Source organism: Pyxicephalus adspersus, chromosome Z (assembly GCF_032062135.1).
Source record: "Pyxicephalus adspersus chromosome Z, UCB_Pads_2.0, whole genome shotgun sequence".
NCBI lineage: Eukaryota > Metazoa > Chordata > Amphibia > Anura > Pyxicephalidae > Pyxicephalus > Pyxicephalus adspersus.
In genome coordinates this window covers 88,718,640-88,744,493 of record NC_092871.1, presented here as the reverse complement: position 1 = coordinate 88,744,493, position 25,854 = coordinate 88,718,640, and the positions used below count along the sequence as shown (strand labels likewise).

The 25,854-nt window shown below is 41.5% G+C and overlaps 1 protein-coding gene across 1 annotated transcript; it reads right to left on the bottom strand.

Moving 5' to 3' along the window:
* Positions 1-4,673: 4,673 nt before the first annotated feature.
* EDA2R (ectodysplasin A2 receptor) lies at positions 4,674-23,706 on the bottom strand. Its single transcript, XM_072430243.1, has 10 exons — positions 23,621-23,706; positions 16,958-17,082; positions 16,745-16,855; positions 15,484-15,656; positions 14,417-14,502; positions 14,163-14,336; positions 12,929-13,066; positions 11,717-12,213; positions 10,085-10,127; positions 4,674-8,389 (listed from the first exon to the last, which is right to left on the bottom strand). The coding sequence occupies exons 2-10, from the start codon at positions 17,000-17,002 to the stop codon at positions 8,121-8,123; spliced, it is 1,536 nt and encodes a 511-aa protein (XP_072286344.1). The 5' UTR covers positions 17,003-17,082; positions 23,621-23,706; the 3' UTR covers positions 4,674-8,120.
* Positions 23,707-25,854: the final 2,148 nt, after the last annotated feature.

The window sequence follows — 25,854 nt, the reverse complement described above, 5'->3', positions numbered from 1 at the left end:
CTTGAAGGGCAGACAAATCAACAAGGACGCCTTTTTACTACTTCTGCATATGTCAGAAAGGTTAATAATCATACAGATATGAGAACAAAAGTTCACCCAATTACATTTCCAATGTGCACCAAGTTCCTACAAAATTATACATGTGTCACCATTGTACATTCAATAGGAAATAATTATAGGCGGTGGGAACAGTAAATCTCTTTGCCGTGGCACACGTTTTATGTTATTGCTGAAATGGTGATCTATAAGCAAAAAAGGATAAAGTGAATGTTCACATAGCAGGAGCAATAATGGCCAATTTCCTGGAGTCTGCTAAGTGCGTAGTATTGCTCCTTGGTGTCATGTGAATATCTCTTCTGCGCAGTCTGTCTTCAGGTATTATCCAGGGTCACTCATTCCTGAGTTAAGATGTCGGCTCAGAGATGACACTATCATATAGATCCTAGAGCCAGAGAAGGCTCTGCTCATATAGGTCTGATATAGATTAGCTCCTGGTCACCATGTACACCGGGGTGTAGTCGTAAAAAAAGAAGGGAGGGGGCAATACTATAGATTTTAAGCGTGCATGTGCATCATTGTTATGTAAACACCTCATTCCTGAAAAAGTGAGGGCACGGCATGCCCACGTGTGCCCGTCCCACTACACCCGCTTGTACAAATTTTCCTTTCTGTGAGCTCTGTGCCTTCTGTGATTCCTGGTACCCGATAGATACCTCTACACCTTACAGTAAAGGACATAGCCATCAGTTGGCCCCTGTGCAGAAATGCCATGGGATCCCTTTGTCAAACTGACTTGTGCACATGTGGGGGCTCCTGGTGCCTACATAAGATCCCAGGGGCTCACATGCAGCGGCACACTTTGCACCTTCCTCTATCTGCCCCGTGCTAATGTGTGGCAGTATTCCGGTGTTCCTGTTTCCTCCCGTTTACGGACTTTTGCCAGATCTTGACTATGTATAGGTATAGTCAAAGAAAGAAAGAGATTTGAAGCTTGTAGTTGTTCATATAAAAATTATGAAGTGTATTAGTTAAGTATTTTTGTCAATACAAAATGTAAACACACACACATACAGTATTTACCTCTGTCCTGTTAACACTTCACAGGGGTTTGACAGACTATACATTGTAATGGCTGGCAAAATATAACTAAAATAAAATAAAATGTTGTTTTATGGCGGTATCATATAGTGTGAGAATCTGACGCGTTTCACCTTGGTAGGCTTCCCCAGGGATATATGGTCACAACGTGCTATATGTGCATATGAAAGCATAGTATAAGTGATAAATAATAATAACATAAGATAAATCAATGATGAACAAAACAAAGGTGTACACATAAACATAAACAGGTATTCTGTTTGGCTTAACTTGACTATGATCTTGATAATGTCCAGCGTTATCCCTGGCCCCTTTTAGCCGGGTGCACCACCTGGCACCACTGGCTATTTTTGGGTGGTTACTGAATAAAGGTGCCTCCAACCGCCCACAGCTTCTGTCCACCCAGCTAAAATAGTTTCTGTGCAGAATAGTCATGTCTGTTTCCTGCCCTCCATTACCTTTACCTTGTAACCTGTTTAATGGCTGCACTGGGCCTGGAGGCCATCCACGGCAAAGCCCACCATCCTCTGTTGGGTTCTCTGATGAGTCCTTGGAGGTCCCTCGGACTCTGTGCTTTGGCACTTTTTAGGACTGCTCAGGCTACTACAATTAGCACTTACAACCTTCCACCGAGGGAATGTTTGAGATTGCCTTTTTTATAAATAAAGGCCAATGATATTGTGTGTAGAATGGGGTCTGAATAAAAGCGGGGGACCTTTAAGTACCATTGTTGGTGCGCCTACGAGTTCCAGTGATGGAAATCCTGGGCGCACCCCATAGATTCCTATGCCGTTCTATTTATATATATTTTTACATTTACATTACAGCCATTTCTGTTTTCCTTTGTAAGTCTGCAGATTGCATCCTCACAATATCACAATGCCATCAAAGTGCATTTTTCCCCTTGCTATTCACATGGTACAACTCAAAATCCATTTTCTACTCAGGCTGTAATATCAGTCATCTGGCAGCTTCCAATGTAACTCTGTAAATGGAGACATGTTGGCCGGCAGTTATGAAGATGAAAGTCAAGCTAAGAGAACAAAGGGTAAGTAAACACATAAGAGCTCAAATGCCATGGCAGGAGTGTTGTACAGGGAAACAGAGAGGACAGAAAAGATGAATGAAGCGGGAAGAACAGATAAAGGAAAATAGGAGAAATAGAGTGAGAAAGATAGAAAGGAGAAGACAGATTAAGAGAGAGAGAGAGACGTAGAAGAAAAGAGAGAGAGAGACAAGGAAGAAGAAGAAGAGTGTGAGGCAAAGAAGAAGAAGAAGAAGAGAGAGGGAGGGAGAGAGAGAGACAAAAAGAAGAAGAAGAGAGAGAGAGAGAAGAACAGAGAGAGAAAGAGAGAGAGAGAGAGACAGAAGAAGAAGAATTGATCGAAACAGAAGAAGAAGAAGAAGAGAGAGACAGAGAAAGAAGAAGAAGAGAGAGACAAATAGAGAGAGAGAGAGAGAGAGAGAGAGAGAGAGAGATGAAGAAGAAGAAGAAGAAGAGAGAGAGACAGAAGAAGAAAGAGAGAAGAGACAAAAAGAGTAAGAATAAGAATAGAGAGACGAAGAAGAAGAAGAGAGAGACAGAGAAAGAAGAAGAAAAATAATAGAGAGACGAAAAAGAAGAAGAAGAGAGAGAAAGAAAAAAAGAAGACGATGAGAGAGAGAGACAGAAGAAGAAGAAGAAGAAGAGAGAGAGAAGAAGAAGGGAGAGAAAGAAGAAGAATAAGAAGAGAGACACAGAGAGCGAGAGAGAGAGAGAGAAGAAAAAGAATAGAGAGGCGAAGAAGAAGACGAGAGAGAGACAGAAGAAGAAGAATAAGAAGAGAGAGAGAAGAAGGGAGAGAAAGAAGAATAAGAAGAGAGAGAGAGAGAGACACAGAGAGAGAGAGAGAGAGAGAGAGAGAGAAGAAGAAGAATAAGAATAGAGAGATGAAGAAGAAGAAGAAGAAGAAGAAGAAGAAGACGAGAGACAGAAGAAGAAGAAGAAGAAAAAAGAGAGAGAGAGAGAGAAAGAAGAAGAAGACGAGAGAGACAGAAGAAGAATCAGAATAGAGAGACGAAGAAGAAGAAGAAGAAAAAAGAGAGAGAGAGAGAGAGAAAGAAAGAAGAAGACGAGAGAGACAGAAGAAGAATAAGAATAGAGAGACGAAGAAGAAGAAGAAAAAAGAGAGAGAGAGAGAGAAAGAAGAAGAAGATGAGAGAGACAGAATAAGAATAAGAATAGAGAGATGAAGAAGAAGAAGAAAAAAGAGAGAGAGAGAGAGAAAGAAGAAGAAGACGAGAGAGACAGAATAAGAATAGAGAGACGAAGAAGAAGAAGAAGAAAAAAGAGAGAGAGAGAGAAAGAAGAAGAAGAAGTAGAGAGAGACGAAGAAGAAGAAGAGAGAGAGAGAGAGAGAGAGAGAGACAGAAGAAGAAGAAGAGAGAGAGACAGAAGAAGAAAAAGAGAGAGAGACAAAGAAGAAAAAGAGAGAGAGACGAAGAAGAGAGAGAGACGAAGAAGAGAGAGAGACGAAGAAGAGAGAGAGACAAAAAAGAAGAGCGAGATGAAGAAGAAGAAGAAGAAGAAGAAGAGAGAGATAGACAGAGACAGAAGAAGAAGAGAAAGATAGAAGAAGAATACGAATAAGAATAGAGAGACGAAGAAGAAAAAGAGAGAGAGAGATGAAGAAGAAGAGAGAGAGAGTGAGAGAGAGAGAAGAAAAAGAAGAAAAAAGAGAGAGAGAGAAAGAGAGGGAGAAAGAGGAGGACAAGACAGATAATGAAAGGGAAAAGGAGAGAGAGAAAAGATGAAGAAAGAAAAGGAGAAGAGGGCAGGACAGATGGTAAAGGAGAGAGAGAGCAATGAGAAGATGGGGAGAGGAGAGTTAGGTCCGGTTTGACATTTCTCTATACTAAGTGGTGCCTGCAGCTCAGATGACTGGACGTTCAGGTGGTCAGTCCATTGCTCACAATGATATTTCTTTCTTCCGAGAGTCAAAGAAAAACTTTATTTAAGTAAGGCCAACCCATTAAAGAGAAATCAGATTATTGACTAGTTGACAACTTGTGCAAGGCCAGCCAAGTCACATAGTCAGATTGAAGTCCATCAAATTCAACCAATGTTAGATGAAGCTTTTGAGAGCACCAGTGGAGAAAAAACAAGCAAAAGAAAAAAAAAACACAACTTCACCTCTGCTGGACAGCTTGGCCTGTTTAGGGTAAAACAAACTAACAATTACATGAAGGAAATGCGAGCTGGTATAATTTCTATTGAACGGACATGAACTTGGTGCTCTGACCTCATTTTAAAGGCAGCTAATAAGGTTAGCTGTGCTGCAGGAGAAGGTTAATTAGGGGATAATAAAAGCCCGGATCTGGCAACTGAAAAACTTGGACAGGCGAGAATATTAGCAGCTCAAGCTGTAGGAATTCAATCAATACAAAGCGTGGCCTAACAATGGACCTGAGGTATGCAGTAAGAAAAAATCCAAGAAGATTTTACTTAAATAGATTCAAGTAGCCACCCACAGGTTCAAGAAGTGTTTACAGAAATCTACAGATAATAATATTAATAGCAAAGAAACAAAAAAAAATTCAGTCAATCTTTATTTTATTTACAAAAATGTGCCAAAACCCTTGGAAGTAAAACAACTCCAAAAATGGGTAAAAAAAACTCACAGCGTATCCAATAAACACAAATCAGTTTTATGTACATTTTGTTCACTTAAAATAAAAAAAAAACATTTTAAGAGACAATGTATTTCATTATTTGCTCCTCAACATAATATACAAAAAAATCACAAGCCTGGGAAATAAGAAAAACATGTCATCACTCACCAACAATAAACATTAAGTTCAGTCAAATTTATGATTTCAGCTTCACTTGAATTTCCTAGAAATTAACCTTAAATTTTTCCATAAGGATGGCTTAGATGAAATTTGAATTACAAAAAAATCACATGACTTTAAAACGCTATGCGATTGCCGCCATTGTCTAGTTTAGGTCAGCCCTGAAGAAGTGGGAAGCCATCTCCCAAAAAGTGTTGGGATGAATAGAATGTATAAAACAAATCACAGAGTCACATGAGGTGTAGCTCATTCATCACCCAATTATATCCTTGATCCTGCACTCTGTGTACATGAAGGGCCACAGAGAATCTTCTGTTCAGTGCTTGCAGAGGTCACATGACTGGGCATTAAAAAAAATATCCCTAATTTTTTTAGTTTACCAAAATATCAATGAAATAAATAGGCATTTTGATCATTTTGGATATACCAGGCTTCAATGGGCTCTTTAGATTTACCAACCTGTTCTTTTAGCAAAATTTGGCCCCTCATTGGCTGGCAACATGCTATCAGATGTATTATTATTGTAGTGTAATGTAACAATCACCCATTGTTACCATTTCATATTTGTTCTATGTATTGTAATGATTGTCTGTTTGTTGCCCACCTATTGCCACTAATACCCAATTGTTGCCCATGTTTTCTTTTATTTGGCTAATTGTTGCCCATGTTCTTATTATAGAATAATTGTTGCCCAAGTATTGTTACTATTGGCCAATACTTGCCCAGGTTTTATTTCTATTGGCCAGTACTTGCCCAAGTATTGTTAGTATTGGCCAATTGTTGCCCATGTACTGTTTCTATTGGCTAAAACTTGCCCAAGTTTTATTTCTACTGGACAATAGTTGTTCAGGTTTTGTATTTATTGGCCAAATATTGATAGTATTGACCAATTTTTTTCCTTGTATTGTTACTATTGGACAATTGAAGCCCTTGTGTTCCAATAATGCCCCATTATTGCCCAAGTTTTATTTCTATTGGCCAATTGTTGCCCATATAATGTTAATATAGGCAATTTATTGCCCATGTATTGTCCCCACTTCCCAATTATTGCCTACCTATTGGCATTATTGCCCAATAATTGCCCAGATATTCTAACAAATTTCATCTTTGTTGCTTACAGTGTCAGCTTTGCTAAAAGATCATTGCAGTAGATACATTTCTAAGTAGATTTTGCCCACATAGTGAAGAAATTAGAGGCTAATTCTGGTGACGGTGAAATCAGTGATATTTTGTTTTGTGTGATTTATAAAAGAACCAATATATTTCCTATACCACAACAGATTTTCTAGGCCAAGGGGCCACAATTTGTGATTAAAGAAAAAAAACACATAATTAGTTTGGTCTCCTGCTGGGTGCGTAGTTGTTGTGTACATGGCAGACCTCAATGTGCCCACGGGATGGCAGAGCTGCCTACACAGCCCTAAAATGGAACACGAACACAGCAACATTTCCTATGAAATAGGACAAGTAAATGTAAACCCAAATATTAAAATCAAATTTAGGCTCCAGGTATCATTCAAATAACCCTGGTGATCTTGATCTGCCTTAAAGTTTGTTCAGACACTTCCTGTTATAGGGTGACAACACCACATCCCTGTCTCACAATTGTGCTGCTGCGTTGTCACCTTGTCACATTAACCAGCTATGGAAACCTACAATGGGAAATGCTATGCAGCCATTGCTGGAACACATGAAGAAGATGCAGGAGATCAGCAGCACTGAGATGCACAAGAATTAAAAAAGGAAACCCTCTATTTTTAAAAATGTAAAAGAATTAAAAAATTATTTATAATATATTACAGTTTTTAGAAAATCACTGGCCTGAGTTGACATCGTCAGGTACGGATACATGCACTTGATTTGCAGCTGACCTCCTTCTCACCTGCATTTGACCTGACCTGGGTGGGTTTTGCATTTCTTTAGACTTGTATTGGAATGCAAAACATTTTAAAGCATGCAAAAGCTCATCAAACCAGCCCCTTAACATAATAATTTGGGGTTTACATCTACTTTACCTCTCTGCAAATACAACATTGTAATAAACAGACTACAAACACACATGTGCCACATGATTGGCGTTGAAAAGGTCACATGGTAATTATTGTAAAACATGGCATGCGTCATACATAGGACTGGAGCATGAAGCTGCAGCCATCCATTAAAGTCAATGAGCAGATATAACACATTCTAGGTCTGCCATCTAGTGGTCATTAATAAAATTACACCCAATTCATGCAAAATTCTGTAAACTACCTTCTATCAAGTATTGTATAAAAGGAAAAAAAAAAAGAAATGGCATTTTATACTTTAACAGGGTACAGAGACGAATCTCAGCACAGGATCTCCAAACTAATACCCTGATAGTGCATTTTTAAATACATAACTTTATCCCCAGACCAAACCCCAATACCAGCACACCAGCCTATCCAGGCTGAAAATACAGCATGCCAGTTTTATTACAATACTGATTCTGGTCCTAACAAATACTCAGATTGTCTGTTTGCATCCCTTACGTGATATTATCATAGAAAATACATCACATTCCCAACAGACCTTCTATTCACAACTACATAAAATCATAAACTAGACCTAACCATTTCATTTCAAATACATTTTAACACATTGCTATGTAATTTCTTCAATTATTTTTCTAAATTTATAGTTTTGATCAAATCAATTCCAGGTGATCCTGTCAGGATAGTATTCTTTCTGGCACTTCCAGGCATAGGGTGACAACAATCTTTTTCTGTCTCCCAAATGTGCTCCAGAGTTGTCACCTTGCCACTTAAAGTTTGTGTTCAGTTCTCCACATAGTAAATTTAGATGTAAACCAAGATACTGAAATTCCATATAGGCTTTACCATGGTAATTCTTCCCATGCAAATCTGCAACATGCAATAACACGAATTGCACATGGATAATAAGTCTTTGATTCATGAAAACATGAAAACATTCTTGCAAAATGAATATCCACAGTTGTGGCTTCGAAATCCGATGGATGAGGAATCATCTGCAGCTGCACTATATGACGACCCATCTACACATGTAAGCCTTGCAGGCTCTGGAAATCAAATCAGGATACTAGCATGCTGCAGGCTCCTGCACCACCACACCATGACGCATGGGGTGCAATGATCGAGCACTTGTCATGCTTTAGGAATCTCAAAGGCAATATCAGGTTTGGAATGGCCCTAATGGCCAAAATGGGAGCAGATTAGGGTCAAGGCGTCCCTCCGCTGCAGTCCCTGAAGAGTTTGTACCAACTGCAGCATTGTGCAGGACGTACTGGTGGACAGGTGAGCATGCAATGCTTGGAATCCTTGCATGCGATCTACAAGGAAGGGGGTCACTCCTAAAGATAATCCGACGTCTTTGAAATCTTTCTGTCCGGGTGTGGTACTGTCCAGCTTGAGTGCAATTAGGGCGATCAAAGAATCTGGCATCTGAGAGATGGGAAGTTCTAGAAATGAAAAGGATATAGGTAATAGTTTGACCCAAGAAAATACATCAGGTGACCCAATGACTGCAGACACCTGTCCATCAATTGCATATGAGCTAGTTGGACACCCCATTCTAAAACCATAGTCATTATATGGAGTTCCCCCCACCATCAAAGTTCATATATGCAGTTGCCCCTCCACTCTTCTGGGAAGGCTTCCACAAGATTTTGGAATTTGGCATTAATTTAAAGTTTCTTCATCTCCATCCTATGGCATTATTATGGAGTTGCTCCCCCGACATTTATGGCCATTATTATGAAGTTTCTCCTCCGCCATCGATAGCCACTAATGTGGAGTTGCCCTCGCCATCTATGGCCATTAATATTGAGTTGCTCCCACCATCTATAGTCATTAATATGGTGTTACCTCCACCACCCATGGCCATTAATATAAAGTTTCTCCACCGCTATCCTAGGGCATTATTATAGAATTGCTCCCCCATTATCTACCAATTATTATGGAGTTGCTCCTCTGCCATCATTTGCCATTAATGTGGAGTTGCCCTCGCCGTCCATGGCTAATAATATGGATATTCTCCCCCATCATTCTAGGGCAATAATAAGGAGTTGCCTCCGCCATCCATGGCCATTATTATTGAGTAGCTTCCACCATCCATGGCCATTAATATGGATATTCTACACCGCCATTCTAGAGCATTAATAATATGGAGATGCCCCCACCATCCATGGCCATTAATATGGATATTCTACATTACCATTCTAGAGCAATAATATGGAGTTGCCCCCACCATCCATGGCCATTAACATTGAGTAGTCCCCACCATCCATGGTCATTAATAAGGTTATTCTCTCCCGCCATTCTGGGGCATTAATATGGAGTTGCCCCCACCATCCATGGCCATTAATATTGAGTAGTTCCCACCATCCATGGCCATTAATATGGATACTCTTCCCCGTCATTCCAGGGCATTAATATGGAGTTGCTCCCACAAACCATGGTCATTAAAATGGTGTTGCTCCCGACATCCAAGCTCATTAATATGGAATTTCTCCCCCACCATCCAAGGCCTTAAATATGGAGTTGCCTACACCATCTAATTTCATTGATTGGCTATACCAGCTTCTACTCTTCTAGAAAGCCTCCCCACAAGATTTGGAGGGTGTCTATGGGGATTTGTCTCCATTGGAGAGGTCAGGTGGTGATATTGGATGAGAAGACCTGGCTCACCATTTTAATTCATCCCAAGGGTGTTCAGTAGGGTTGAGGTCAGGGCTCTGTGCAGGACACTCCAGTATTTAGTAGCTAGCTTTCACACTACACAGAAGTTTAGTAAATGGGGTAGAAGAACCCAGAACGGAAAGTAGAAGCAAAAAGAGCTTCTGTTGATACCCCATTTATTGATCTTCTCCAAAGAACATCTTTTGATCCATCAATATTCTACAATCTACATACAAGTTCCAATGTTCCTTACCTCTTTCCTCACATATTATATCATGAACTTTACAAATTTGAGAATGATAATTATATCACTGGGTGACAATTTTCAAATCTTCAGCTATTTTGATATTTATTTTTTACTACTGATTCAATACTATCTGATTCTCTGCATTAATGGTTGGCAGCCAGAAAACACAAATCAGTCATTTCCTAAACTCTTATTATTATAAAGAAAATGTTAAAGCTCTGACACTTACCTAGTGTGGCTGAATTTAGGAAGGACACCGCATCATCACTTTCCTGTAAAATAAAATATTCAGTGTCATTTCTTACTGCTTATATTACAGTGATGTATTAGCAGTTAGGAAGGTTAAAATTAGGGTAAAGCAATTGATGAGAGTCAGGATACGATTCTCTGAACATCACATGTGATCGCCAATGTTTATCCACCTGTGTGAATTATTGAGAAGGTTTGATAAACGAATAATGTGCAAAGCATAATGCAGGTACAAATAGATATGTTAAAAATCATTGTGATCACATGTTATAATTAATCTAATAAGCCACTATAACTATTCATAGCTGTGATGGAAATTCTCATTAAGAGTTCTGATGATGCAGAAAATGTAGCTGCGAAACGCGTTAGAACACATGTGTGTTATGAGAGTTGTATACCCCCACAATGCACTAAAGTTTTTTAAGCTTGGTTCTAATAAAAACATTTTTATGGCTATTGAATGTCTTAAATGAAGTTGCCTGAAAAGTCCCAATAACACTTTTTCCATTTGTGGAAAACACAAAATTGTACAACGATGGGGGGATGTGATTCCATTAACTATAACTCCACCCTAAGCAAATAGTACAATAATTGGAAAAAAACATCATATTAAAGGCCTAGGTTTAGATATGCTTATTACATATGATTATTTCCATTAGGATTTTGGGTTGCATAAAGGCGTACAGTGGCAATGTGTTCAAAGGGTTCAATGATAAGAAATTACAGCAGTGTCAACCTTGTAGTGTTTAGAATGGACGGAACATTCAATGTAAAGGTCTGCTAATGCATTTCAAGGACTATAAATATCTCCCATTATCATGGCGGAGAAGTGGTGGCTCCAAAGTCATTAGTTTTGAAAATCATTATTATATTCACTATCATAATCTTCCTCATAAATCTATCATTTCAGCACCGGTATAACACATCTAGGCCAAATTCCCTACCAAATGGCCTCTCTTCAAGTTCTTTTACCCAAACAGCAACTGTGAAACTGTGAAAGCATCTTTGGGACAAATTGGAGCTCCTGTTGGCTGCTCATTCTCTGCAAATTGAATTATCAGATTTTCCACCTGCAAGTGTTAACCTTCATTCATTTCATTCAACTTCCAGAACAGTGGACAAAGGTGTTTTGTTGAATAAGGAGAGCATCATTTACAAACAGGAGGACCTGATCTTAGCCTGAAAGATCCAGACCTTGTATAAAGTCCAGGACCCATTATCAGAGTGATCTGGCCTGAAGTTCAGCCTTTCTAAACCAAGGTTCCAAGGAACCTTTGGGTTCCTCAAGTGGCTCCAAGAGTTCCATGAGTTACTACTGAATATTCTTTCATTGGAGGGTAGCTGTCTAAGTTTGAGTACAACACATCTTAGCCAATATTAATTTTTAGCCATCTGCAAGGAGGATTTATGAACCACCACTTAGTCCATTCAATGACCATCAGCATAGGTGGAATTCTTTCCACTGAACCCCAAATATTATTTTGTACAGGGATTCCCTTAGACCTGAAAATTATTTCAAGGGTTCCTTGGGTAACATGGAAGTGAATTAGTTGTTTCAAAGTCTACTCATCACAGAAATACTATAAAACAGAACTTAGGAGAGTGCTTGTACCTGGTAAGGTATGTTTCTACAGCAACGTGACCTTGGCACTTCTTCAGCTTTTGTGCGGGGGTCATCTTGTGTACCACACAAGCAGCTGTTGGGTTTTGTCACCGTATGAGAACTTTGTTTGTCTCCTAAGTGATCTTGGCCGACAGTGTGGGAAAATCCCCCTTCAGAGGACAAGTTCTGTAAATCCAGCTCAGTACATTCCACGGGTGCATGAGACCAGTGCTGGCGCTCCGATGCACAGGAGTGAGTTGGTTTGCCGGGCTCGGCTGCTGCTGCTTGGTTGTATTCAGTGGAGGGCCCGCACCCCGAGAAGCAATCACTGCAACCCGAGTTACGGATCAAAGGTTGGGTTTCTGAGATGCTCCAGTTGTATTTAGGTTTGTCAAGGGGTGGAGGCAGGGCACACAGCTCCACGGATGGTGGGAGTAAAGCACTGGATGTCACGCGAGGGCTGGAGGAGACACGATCTGAAATCACATGTACCTCTTCCACTGGACCTGTTGTCAAATCAGAGGCAATATTAAAAAAATAATTTAAATAAAGCTTAACTAAAGGAAATTTATTAGATCATTTGTATGCATTTGATCTGGATAAGGTGGTCAAGGGATAGAAATGTCAGGCTTTTATTTCAATCTGTGTTCCTTTTACAGAGATTCATCCATTGTCCTGATCAGCAGGAACAAATTGAAGAGTAAACTTTATGAGTTGCCATAAGAACAGAAGATTTTCCACTGGGGACTACTGTTTTCTTCATATTGGAATGATATATTCAAATTAACTTTCCATAAACTTCGTTACACATATTGTTCCAGCAACTTTGGGCATATGGTAGCTGAGATACAGACTTACTGACCTCAAATGGTGCACCATGTATGATGTGCTGCCTGTATAGATACCCCTATATTCCCTTTTTTATTATCTTGCCATCCCATGTAGTAATACCTTTGCACAGGAGGTTGGTAAAAGATCTATACTGATCTTTCTTTACCGCAACATTATAGCAATCCTTAGATAGCAGCTGTGAAAACTCAGATTGGAAATCCAACATTCTTTGTGTCAGTCTGGATACAATAAAATTGCTCCTCCTTTCTCAATTAGCTCAAATTTTTTTTTATATTGGGCAGTAGTCTTTTTGTGTATCCCCATCTCATGCCTATGAATATCATATAGACACAGTATTCCTTTTGACAGATCATTTATATAAGAGTTTACCTGCAGCTTGTCCAGAGGTATCTGTAGATCCAAAGCAGAATGGAGGAACTGGCTGCTCCTCACAAGGGCTGCTTGTAGACTCCGATTGTCTGGCCAATCTTCTTGGTTGGCCGGTGATAGCTTGCGACCTTTGGAAAGCTAAAAATAATTTAAACTAATATCAGATATATTTGCATATATTTTGGCTTTTTTTTCGGAAGGTGTTTGGTGTAGTAGACACAAACTCACTTCAATATACTGTGACCACTTATATTTTCTTAGACTGGCCAAAGGCTAGTTTTTACTCGGTGGGGGCAGGGATATGAAATTATTACCCAATGTGGCTAACAAGACTCAACATACATTATATGCTCAAAAGTTTGCAGATGTCTCATCATCATCACATCTAAAACAGTTTGTTAAACATTCCAAAACAAGGGACATTGACTTAGAAATTAATGCGTTTTTGCAGCTATAATGGGCTTTTGGAGGGTGTCTGTGGGAATTTGCCCCATTTGTGAAGTCTGGTATTGATGTTAGATAAATGTTCAGTAGGGTTGAGGTCAGGGCTCTGTGCAGGACACTCGAGTTCCTCCACACCAAACTGGTGACCCCATGTCTTTAGGGAGCTGGCTTTGTACCCCGGGGCACAGTCATGAGGGAACAGAAAAGGGTCTTCACCAAACTGTGACCACAAAGCTGAAAGCACCCAGTGGTCTACAAGGTCTCATAACTGACCCTTCACTGGAAACATTTGAACCCAAGCATAGAGAGGTGCCTCAAAAGTTTGACCATTGGGCCCAGAATTGTCAACAAAGTCTTTGTATGATGGGGAATTACCAGGACCCTGGGGAAACGCCCTCCATACAACTGGTCATAAAGGTAGGTGTGATGTTCAGGTGAGGAGCCCTGATACACCATTCCAATTCATTCAAAAGGAGTTCAGTAGGATGAGGTCAGGGCTCTGTGCAGGACACTCGAGTTCCTCCACACCAAACTGGTGACCCCATGTCTTTATGGCGGGGGCTTTGTACAAAGGGTGTACAGGGGTTTGGCAGGAAAGTGCTGAAAAACTTTTGACCATATAGTGTACTTATGTTTTGCAGTTCTCAGAGTTTCCTTTATCCACAGTTTTTTGCCCAATGCATCCATTTGTCTTATTGGAACCACTGCTCCATGATCAACATGCACAGCTCAACAATATCTTTGCAATTGCTAAGTTTGACCCATATATTAGTAAATTTATGTAACTTACCTCGTTGGCACTGGCTCTTAAAAAACCTCCCACAGCAGATGACCGAAAAAGTCACCAAGGTAACCATAATTAACGCCAGGGCCACCAATATTACTGCTACCAAAATGATAGGATCCCGAGAAGTCTGTGGTGGGTCTGTGCTGGTTGGCTGACCAAACCCTGGCCTGGGATGACCTAGAAAATTAACATTCACAGTCAATTCTTTTACACATTCATATTACTTTTGTTTTGCTATAAATAACCAGTTGACATACATTGAGTCTGTGTTCGTGGTGTATGAGATGTGCATGGGAAGCATTCCAGCTCCTGGAGTCCTCCAATACGAGTCTTGCTGTAGTACCTGGGACAATATAAAACATTCTAATTGTTTGCTTCCATTTATGTGCAGGATAAGCTAAAGTCTGAATATCTATGTATAAAAATAATCCCACACAAATGTAACACTACAAATGTGGTTTGCCTTGAAGTGGTATGCCAAGTCATGGCACTTCATTATTAGGTTAAACAATGTAACATAGTAATTGTAAAAAGCAACTGGTAACTGCTGATCAGTACATGTAAAAAGAATTTGCTTGATTATACCTCTATAAATATAATAACTTAATATATATATAATATAATATATTAATATATAATATAATACCATAATACTGCACTTGCTAAAAGCTATTAGTCTAAAGCCCAGCCTCATCCCAGATCACATAAAACATATGGCTAAAGGTTTGTGAACACCCAACCATTTCACCTATATAAATTTGTTGAATGTTCTATTCCAAAACCATGGCCATTCTTATAGTGTTGGCGTTCCACAGTGGCTCATCCAATGTTTTGGGAAGGCTTTCCACAAGATTTTTAGGATTCTTGTGGGAGTTTATGCCCCTTTAGCCAAAAAAAGAGAGAGAGAGCAAAGCAATCCTACTGAACACCTTTGAGGCAAATTGAAGCATTCACAGAGAGCCAGGTATCCTCATCCAACATCAGAACCTGACGGTGAATGAGAAGACCTGGCTCACCATTCCAATTCATCCCAAAGGTGTTCAGTTGGGATGAGGTCGGGGCTCTGTGCAGGACACTTGAGTTCCTCCACACCAAACTGGTGACTCCATGTCTTTATGGAGGGGGCTTTGTACCCCGGGGCACAGTCATGGGGGAACAGAAAAGGGTCTTCACCAAACTGTGACCACAAGGCTGGAAGAGCACAATTGTCTACAATGCCTTTGTATGACAGAGGATTCCCAGGACCCATCACTGGGGGCTCCGGAACTCATTTGAAGAGGGTCCATATACTTTTAGCCATATAGTGTATATTCAGGATACTTACCCTGGCAGACAGTCACCGCACACTGAATTTGTAGTAGGAGTGCAGTTAACTTTCAGCACCCGATTGATAACTACACATGGAAGGCATCTAAGGCAACGGTGATGACTGCGATCTTCTTTATACCTTCCAGGTCTACACGGCACACACCGGATGACTCTTGCGCTGCCGCACTCCTGTAAAAACATTAAAGTTGTAAAATATTTTATTTGGAGCAATACAAAGAAACCAAGGTACCCTTTATTTTAGTGCAATGGACCTCATTGGTTGTCATTGTATACTCAACATTGACTACTACAGAAAATATTGTACCATTTGGGGTTCAGTATGCATTACAGTGCAGCCACAGATGCAACACTTCACTGGGAACAAGTAAATTCTATCATATGGGGAGATGCCATCCATACAACTGGTCATATAGGTAGGTGTGATGTTCAGGTGAGGAGCCCTGATACACCATTCCAATTCATTCCAAAGGTGTTCAGTAGGGTTGAGGTCAGGGCTTTACAGAAAATATTGTACCATTTGGGGTTCAGTATGCATTACAGTGCAGCCACAGATGCAACACTTTTGAATGGGTTTAGAAAGCTCATGGAAGAACTGCATGGCAACATGATGGGGCCAAAAAACAGTCTGGGAAATTTCATCAGGGATGCCAAAATGGAAGGGGGAACCTGGTGGGAACTGGCAGTCAACCTGAAGAACAGCAGAAGCAGATAAAAGCAGAAAGTGCCTGGGCTATTGAGGAACCAAACCACTACATTTAGCTCTAAAACTCAAATACATCTTAGGACATCCAAGTTGAGGAAATTTGGATCAGCTCTATTCTCTTCATACTTCACAATATGACCAAATGTATGTGGACCCTCCTGATATTCAAGCTCCTGTGACGGGTCCTGGTAATTCTCCATCATACAAAGACATTGTAGACAATTGTGCTCTTCCAGCCTTGTGGTCACAGTTTGGTGAAGACCCTTTTCTGTTCCCCCATGACTGTGCCCCGGGGTACAAAGCCCCCTCCATAAAGACATGGGGTCACCAGTTTGGTGTGGAGGAACTCAAGTGTCCTGGCCAGAGCCCTGACCTCATCCAACATCTTCTCATCCAACATCAGTACCTCTTCTTACAAATGGACATGTATTCCCAAAAACTAGTGGAACCTTTACTGAAATAATAGGGGGTATTATAGAGGGCAACTCCATATTATGCCCATTGCATTAGAATTGGGATGTCCAAAAAGCTGATAAAGGTATGAGGGTCTCACCTCAGAAAGTTCTTCCCCCGGTCCACACTGAGTACATTGGATGCAACTTCCTTGTTCATCCCTAAATTCTCCATCTGAACAGTCAGCAATGACTTCACAAACCAGGACTAACTGTAACAACAAAAGAAATTACCTGTAGCATTGTCTCATTACTCACTGAAACATCTAAAACAACACAAAGCACACAGGCATCTGCAATGAATACAATTATACCGTAAATATGAGCAGAATCCACATCAGGTATGCGCGTGCCATCATCCCCAATGATCCGCTGTCACTTTATAAAAATAGACTGGCAACTGGCAGACAGCAATCCGCGGGTCTCCGGTTTTCTAACTCTGTAATAAAGAAGGTTATTAAGGAGTCAGCATGTCTGTATGCAAATATGCATATGTTTTTGGATTTGACTGTTCACATATTCTTGTTATAATATCTATCTATATATCAACTTTGATAGAATATTCTAAATTGAAAAAATAGGCCCATACTCAACCACTGAAATCTCATAAAGGCATTTTCATGTTATGTAAAAGTGATCTTAAACATTTTAAAACCTGCAGCTTTCAATGAAATGATCCCTATTTTCAGGAACGTCATGTTTTAGGTTGTCATTACTTTGTTCCTGGTTCTCAGTCATGCTCCAGCATTAGTTAAAGGTCTTCTGATGGAGATAGTAAGTGGCTAATTCAGCATACATTACACAGGCACCATTGCACACCATTGTCAACTTCATTAAACCTGTCTTGAGGACATGCATCTATTTCTCGAGGTGATTTCCACAAAGAGGCTGAATAGGATCTAAATAATGTTTCACCAATTTACATTTGGTGAACCAGCAACAGGGTTATGGACACCTGAGACTTATTGATGTGTGCGAGTGGGAGTAGTGGGGTGAGCATGACAGGTACAATCCCATACAGGAGCTACTTAAGCAAAAATTGCTAAAAAACTAAATGCTGACTATGAAAGAAAGGTGCCATAACACATAGTGCATTGCAGCTTTCTGTGTATTGGGCCACATGTCTGTAGAGTTCGAATTTCAGGGTCATAATAATCAAAAATGGGCATGTGAGCATTGGAATGCACCAAGGAGCAATGGTAGAAGGTGGCCAGTCTGATGAGTTGTATTTTATATTGTGTAAGTTACCAGGTGTGTTAGTTACCTGGAGATGGAATGGCAGCAAGGCGCACTATGAGAAGAAGGCTGGCAAGGGCAGTTGGGTGTTCTATGGGTGGAAGCCAGGATGGAAGAAGCAGCAAAGTGCATTATGGGAAGACAGCAGGCTGGGGGAGGCAACAGGGTGCTCCATGGAAAGAAGGCAAGATGGAGAAGGCAGCAGGGTGCATTATAGGATGAATACAGGCAAGGGAGGCAGCAAGGTGGACTATGAGAAGAAGGCAGGTTGGAGGAGACAGCAGGGTGCATTACGAAGTAGGCAGGCTGGGGGAGGCAGCAGGGTGCATTATGGAAAGAAGGCAGGATGGGGGGGAGGCAGCATGGCACATTATGGGAAAAAGGTAGGCCAGTGGACGCAGCAAGGTGCACTATTAGAAGAAGGCTGGCAAAGGCAGTTGGGTGTCCTATGGGTGGAAGGCAAGATGGAGGAAGCAGCAAGGTGCATTAAGTGAAGAGAGCAGGTTGGGGGGAGGCAAGATGGAGGAGGCAGCAGGGTGCATTATGAAGTAGGCAGGCTGGGGGAGGCAGCAGGGTGCATTATGGGATAAAGAGGGCAGGGGGAGGCAGCAGGGAGCATTATGGGAAGAAGGAGGCAGGGGGAGGCAGCAGGGAGTACTATGGGAAGAAGGCAGGCCAGCAGGGGCAACAGGTTGCATTATGGGAAGAAGGCAGGCAAGGGAGGCAGCAGGGTGCATTATGGGAAGAAAGCAGGCTGGTGGGGCCAGCAAGTTGCATTATGGGAAAAAGGCAGGCAAGGGAGGCAGCAGGGGGCATTATGGGAAGAAAGCGTTCTATGGCATTGGTCGCCAACCTTTTCAGACCCGCAGACCACTAAAATCACTGGCTCCCGACCGCGCATGCGCAGGCAGCTGAGTGTTACTCAAAGGGAGGGAAACCTTCCCCAGAGTCACCTCATTATGACATAACCCTGCCCACTCTGGGGGCGGAGTGGGCGAGTTGTGTACAGGGAGACAGCCCCCCCACTTCCCCGGGCCCGGGAACTGTACTGGGGACATGGTCCGCATCTCTGGCTGGTGCGTCCCCCCAGTGGGGTCCATCTCCTGACCCACGGACCACCAAAATTTTCTGGAGGACCACCACTTGGCGACCACTGTTCTATGGGAAGAAGGAATGATGCCGGAGGCAGCAAGGTGCATTATAGAACAAAGGCAGGCAAGTGAGGCAGCAGAAGGGTACATTATGGGAAGAAGGCAGAACCAGGCTAGACAAGAAGAACCTATACAATATTTGACATGTGGAATAATGTTTCAGTTGATCATTGTATTACTAATATATTCTCTGTATTGTATTTCTTCTAAAATATTATGGTTTTATTTAGGTGTTTGTTTTCCCTAGTAACCCCCAGAAACATAAGGTTTCACTTTTGTGCTGCTGCCTCCATGAACCGGTAAACAAGGCATACACTGTAACTGAAAACTTTGTAGTTATTGCAAGATAATCAGCGCAACTTTAATAGAATCTGTAACTGATACAGGTACTGTACATGCCATGTATTCTTATCCGTCCCACTCTGGGAGCTCAGACTGAAAATTCATGGAAAGGGTGGGTGGTGGGAAGCCGATGTGTGGGAGGGTGGCAAAGGATTCATTTTCAGGGACTGTGTGGGAGAAAACAGGAGGTGATACACTGGAACGTAATATGCTGATGATACTTTGGGTTCAATTAAAGCTAACACCAGGATAAGGACAGTGGCATAGGATCAAGTGTCACAGAGGCCATCATTGCCACTGGGCAAATTGCTTTAAAGAGCCTACAGGGACCTGCCTATGACCACTATCTGCCACAGATAATAGATAAGAAGCTTTCATTTATTCATCCACATCTCTGGACTTTGCCCCATTTCCCTAATTCCAGTCCCTTGCTTCCAATGGGTTCTGCTTTGTTCATCAAAAATTCACTTTGGCCAATGCCTACCTGCCCTTATGTGTCCTGACATTCTCCTGTGAAGCAGTGCAGTTACCATTTCACAGACAGACACTGCAGGCAGCATTCGATCTTAGCGAAGACATCTTAGGCATTTGACAATCACCCACCAACTGCCCTTCAAACGCTCAGACAGTGACGGCAGAGGCGGCTGACAGGTTGTCAGCTGCATAGAAACCACAAGCGAGCCGCCTCTTATCTGCAAGTGAGAACAAGCCTGTTGGATTTCCTTAGACTTCCAGAAAGTATTTTTGTATAATAGTAAGGAATTCTTCAGATGTACAGGAATATATGGCCACAAATTTGAATCTGTGAAGTCTGTGTATTGGTGGGAGTTGAGAAGTACAGTATGTAACCTTTATCTGTGCCAGAGAAAGAGGAACAAAATTCTCAGAATGTAGAATGGAGTGTTTAATGCTTATGGCACATGCAGTTTGAGACTACGGGTATTTCAGATCTGGTTCCTTTGGCTTGGCATAGCTTACTGGTACAATATTGAGAAAAATAAAGAATATAAACTGAACAATAATCCCCTTCTTCTCACCTGTTTAAGGTAAGTGACCCTTGTGGTCCATCAAGGCATGGACTGCACAAGACCTGGGAAGGTGTCAAGTGGTACCCAAAACCAAGATGATACCAGCACTTTATTTTAGACCCACTGTCTCCACTGGCCTGCCTTCCTACCATAATGCATCCTGCTGCCTCCACCCATCTGCCATCTTCCCAAAATGCACCCTGCTGCCTCCACCCATCTGCCATCTTCCCATAATGCACCCTGCTGCCTCCACCCATCTGCAATCTTCCCATAATGCAACCTGCTGCCTCCATGGGCCTGCCTTTTTCCATGGTGCACTTTGCCACCTGCCTTCTTTCCTTTCAGCAACCTGCCCCTCCACCCATCTGCCTTCTTCTTATAATGCCCCTGCCAGCCTGTCTTCTTCCCATAATGGACCCTGCTGCCTCCACCGGTCTGCCTTCTTCCCATAATGCATCCTGCTGCCTCCTCCAGCCTGCCTACTTCCCATAATGAACCCTGCCGCCTCCCCCAGCGTGCCTTCTTCCCATAATGCACCCTGCTGCCTTCCCTGACCTGCCTGCACCCTGCTGCCTCCCCCAGCCTGCCTTCTTCCCATAATGCCCTCTGCTGCCTCCCCCAGCCTGCCTTCTTCCCATAATGCACCCTGCTGCCTCCCCCAGCCTTCCTTCTTCCCATAATGCAGCCTGCTGCCTCCACTGGCCTGCCTTTCAATACTTCATCAGAATTCTGATGCTCAGATGCCCATTTGAGGCACTTTTGGTGGTGGACGGAGTCAGCATTTCCCCCTCCACTTATCTCTAAGCCTTGGGCACCCAATACTCCATCCCCAGTTGATTAGTTCTTACTCCTAGTAGAATCCAGCCAACACATTCCAGCAACAGCCCACACTTCCTGTCTTAGGGTGACAACTCTCAATGCTGTATCTACAAAGGTAGCCAGAGTTCTCCCCCAGGCCAGACTACGAACATCTCTACCCATCATCTTCATTACATTGAGGCTGGTAGAAAATTCTAGTTTCCAGAAAAGGAATTGTAACATTGGTTTTTACTTCTAAAACAGCTCACATGAAGTGATTCTGGATACCTGGAATTATAAACAGGCCATCTGAGGATGAATGAACATCAGTATATTATTATTGTTATTTTTATTAATAAATAAACAGGATTTATATAGCACCAACATATTACGCAGCGCTGTACACTAAATAGGGGTTACAAATGACAGACAGTGACACAGGAGAAGGAGAGGACAGAAGAGCTTACAGTCTAGGAGGTGGGGGAATTAACACACTATTACATTTTGTTCTTGAATTCAAATGCCACCAATGGGATTCATCTGTTCCCTATACATCTTTATGATGGACTTTCACACAGCACCCGACCCATTGGTGTCACAGAATGGATCTCCATGGTGTCACTCTACTAAATTTACTAAATCCTGTCATATCATTTACTGAACTCTGTTGGGAAAGCAACAATTCTTGCAATGCCAATCTCTTACTCCCCCCTTCCCACTCCCCATTTGCCTCCTATCCTCCCCAGCTCTCACTAGCTCCCCCTGTTGTCCTTCATCTATTAGAGCCCATTCACACATAAATGCTGTGGGACCAAGCCTACAGTAATACACATATCACGGGTTGGTGCACTGCAGTACTGTCATTTCTTAATGAGACCCCAATGTACCTCCTCACTTAGACCCATGAGTGTGTCCCCGGGTCCTGGGGTATGAATAAATTGGAACATATGTTTTTGCCATGCTCCTTGGTGCAAAAAGGGCCCATTCAAGTGAATAGGTACTGAACGTCCTGGCATGTGGAAATTCAAAATGATCCTGCATTTTCTTTGTGTGAATGGGCCCCTACAGCACACAGCGAGTGAAGATGGAAAAAACTCATGCAGCAGATGGCACAGACAGACGTGGTGACAACAGAAGAATACAATTATAAGATATAAATATAACGTTGTCACCAGAAAGTGGAACTTAACAAGGATTGTAAGCTCTTCGGGGCAGGGTCCTCTCCCCCTCCTGTGTCACTGTCTGTATCTGTCTGTCATTTGTAACCCCTATTTATTGTACAGTGCTGCGTAATATGTTGGCGCTATATAAATACTGTTTATTATTAATAATAATAATAATAATGTAAGCTCTTTGGGGTCCTCTCCTCCTCCTGTGTCTGTCTGACATTTGTAAACCACTATCTAATGTACAACGCTACGTAATATGTTGGTGCTATTTAACACCTGTTTATTATTATTATTAATAATAATAATATTAATAATAATGTAAGCTCTTCTGGGCAGAGTCCTTTCCTTGTCTGTATCTGTCTGTCATTTTTTAACTCTATCTAATGTACAGCGCTACGTAATATGTTGGCGCTATATAAATCCTGTTTATTATTATTAAAAATAATAATAATAATACAAATAATAGTAAGCTCTTCGGGGCAGTGTCCTCTCCTCCTCCTGTATCAGTCTGTCATTTGTAACCCCTATTTAATGTACAGCGCTGTGTTATATGTTGGCGTTATATAAATGCTATTTATTAATAATAAAAATGATTAATATGGTATGGGGGTCACCAGACCTATAAGTTGAAGTTCATCACACGAAACATAAATTCTGCAGTCAGTATTCCGAATAAATTTGATGATAAAGCGATTTGCTCCCTCACACAGACATATCTTTAGTAAATCCCCCCTTGGGGTTTTTTAGGATGGGGGTGTTAGCCATGACACCCCTTGTTTCAGTGCAGGTGTCCCCTGTCATAGAATGTCTCCTGCACATATCTTCCCTGGGTATTAATATCCCGATGGGGCCATCCGACAAGCCCCGACTTGTTCGCAGCACATGGCACCGCCCGACCGCCCCCGCTGCCCTAAAAATACCCCATTATGGAGCACTTAGCACCGCTACAGCCTGGGGAGCGACATTCCATAGGGATCGGTACCGGACACAGGGGGCGACCCAATACACTCCCCCCCCCCCATCCGGAAACTTTTCTGACACCGACGCTGCAAGAATGTAACAAGTGTGAGTGCGGGGGATCGATCAGAAGAAGTCAGCCGGACCGGGACCATCAGAATCAGAACCCACGTGGTAGCAGAACCATCAGGTCAACCAGAACCACCAGGTACCAGCTATGTGCCGTGCTCATTTATTGGCTCACCTCTCCGGGGTCCTTCCTGCTGCCCCCCAATACAAGAAAAGAGATCTCATACCTGGCCGGGTCACTGCGATCCCCTGGAGCGCTGAGTCACAAGTTGATGAAATCGCATGAAATGTACTTCGTATATAAACCTAGGATGACAGAAGCCCCGCCCCCTCCTGGTCGTGATTGGAGGAGAAAGGAAGAGTGGGCGGGATTGGGCAGCTGAATGTGGGTGAGATTGTAAACAAAGAAATGTGTGAATGTGTGAAAAAGTGTGTGAATGAGTGTGAATAGTACTACAGAGAGCAGAACATGTAAATCCTATACTATATCATTATTATAGATTATTTATTTATATATGTAATACACTATTAGACACTGACTCATTTATATATATAATACTACTACATATCCAATAAAATGTCATACAGCATAAAGGAAGAATACAGTGAATATTATTTTAATTTTATGAAACATTTTTAATAAATGAAACATAAAGATCAGAATGCATCAGAACAGGTAAAAAATAATAATAAAAACATGTATGGCATTTTATGAGGTATGTAATAGAATAGGATAATATAAATATAAAATATATATATATAGTATAATAATATATTATCTTGTATTTATATAGTGCCAGCATATTACATATAGCATTAAAAACATTTGGCATTTTATTAGGTATGTAGTAGAATAGGATAATAATTAAAGCGTACCTAAACTCAGAATTTTCACTTGACATAAAAGGACGGATAACAAATTAAAAATTTAGTTTTTTTTTTTTTTTTATTGCAAAACCCTTTTTTAAAAAAAAAATAAAAATAAGGGGTGCATAATAGCCGATCGAGATTGAATTGGAGCGCAAAGCCTCCTGGGATACCTAGGTCACACATTCCCGGGAGGCTCTTGGGTGCTCCTTGTGCCCATGCCCCAGCTTCTCGAGCATGAGACGAAGGGGCCTTTAGGTGAAAAGATAAAAATTTGTTGGTCTCACGGATGCGCACTGAGATCGCCAAGTTTTTTTCCAACTACGTCACCCGATCTCACACCGGAAGAAGGGGAGAACATTGCGCCACCCAGCGTGCCGGCTCAGAGACAGATACCGGGACGACGTGGGACCCGATGGAAGAGACTTTTGGACCAGTCGACTGCTCTGTGGCATTGAAGGTAAGTGTATTTTTTTTTTTTTTTGGGTTTTAGGCATTTTTCAGTTTAGTTCCTCTTTAAATATGTATTATCTTGTATTTATATAGAACCAGCATATTACATATATAGCGCTGTATAGTCATATATCAATAACTGTCCAGCAGAGCTCACAATCTAATGTATCCATCATAGCCATATGTATGGGGTAGTTAAGGTGGGAAGGCAATGTATGGGGTAGTTAGGTGGGAAGGCTATGTATGGGGTAGGTAGGTGGGAAGGCTGTGTATGGGGTAGGTAGGTGGGAAGGCTGTGTATGGGGTAGGTAGCAGGAATGGGTCAGACATCCATGATGAGATGGCTGACAGGCAGCATGAGACCTTATCCAGGACTGAGGGAGACAGGTCAGGGGGGGACAGATAGATCTGAGTGTCATCAGCATACAGATGTAAACCAAAGGAGGATATGGCTCTGTTTATAAAATAGGAAATTATTCATTCCCTTATACATTCCCTGATGGGAATTTTTCAAGTCGTTGGTCCCAGGTCAATGGCAGTAATTGATTCCCAACAGGAAATATCTGAAGGAACAAGTTTTTTTGAGAAAGCATAGATATAGATCGAGATATACATGATGTTTCATTAATCAAAGTTTGTCGCCCATTTCAGATACTGTGGGACTTTCATCGGTCTGACCTGACACCGCTGACACCCATGCAGAGCCTTTTGTAACACTATTTTTGGTGCGCTTTTTACATACTTGGGTCCCATCATCATTTTGGGTAAATTGTTTTGTATTGATGACCTATTGACCATAATTTAATGGATGCAGCTGATGTGATTTTATTATTTATGGTTTGTTCTTAAATTGAATTTGTATGTAAGTCGGAACAGGTAGATTATTTTATTAATAGTAATTAGGACAGATGTTTGTCTCAACATATTATTAGGCAGTGTGGTGTCAGTTACTGTATAAAATCCTCACTGTAAAATATTCACTAACAAAGCAAAAAGCTTTATGGAGCCCGGACATTCATTAATTCTGCAGCAAGCTGTGCTTTGATATGTAAAAAGAAACAACTGCAGAGTTTGTCTTTAAAGAGTTACAAGAGGTTCCTGATGAGCTCAGCTCTTAAAGTAGTACCTAAATTCAGAATTC

Bases quoted from the DNA above. Each gene is read 5' to 3' on its own strand.
- EDA2R (XM_072430243.1), bottom strand. From the start codon at position 17,002: ATGATGGCACGCGCATACCTGATGTGGATTCTGCTCATATTTACG. The intron at 14,337-14,416 runs GTATGTCAACTG...TTAATTTTCTAG, and splicing joins ACCACGAACACAGACTCAAT to GTCATCCCAGGCCAGGGTTT. The intron at 13,067-14,162 runs GTAAGTTACATA...AATTATTTTTAG, and splicing joins TAAGAGCCAGTGCCAACGAG to CTTTCCAAAGGTCGCAAGCT.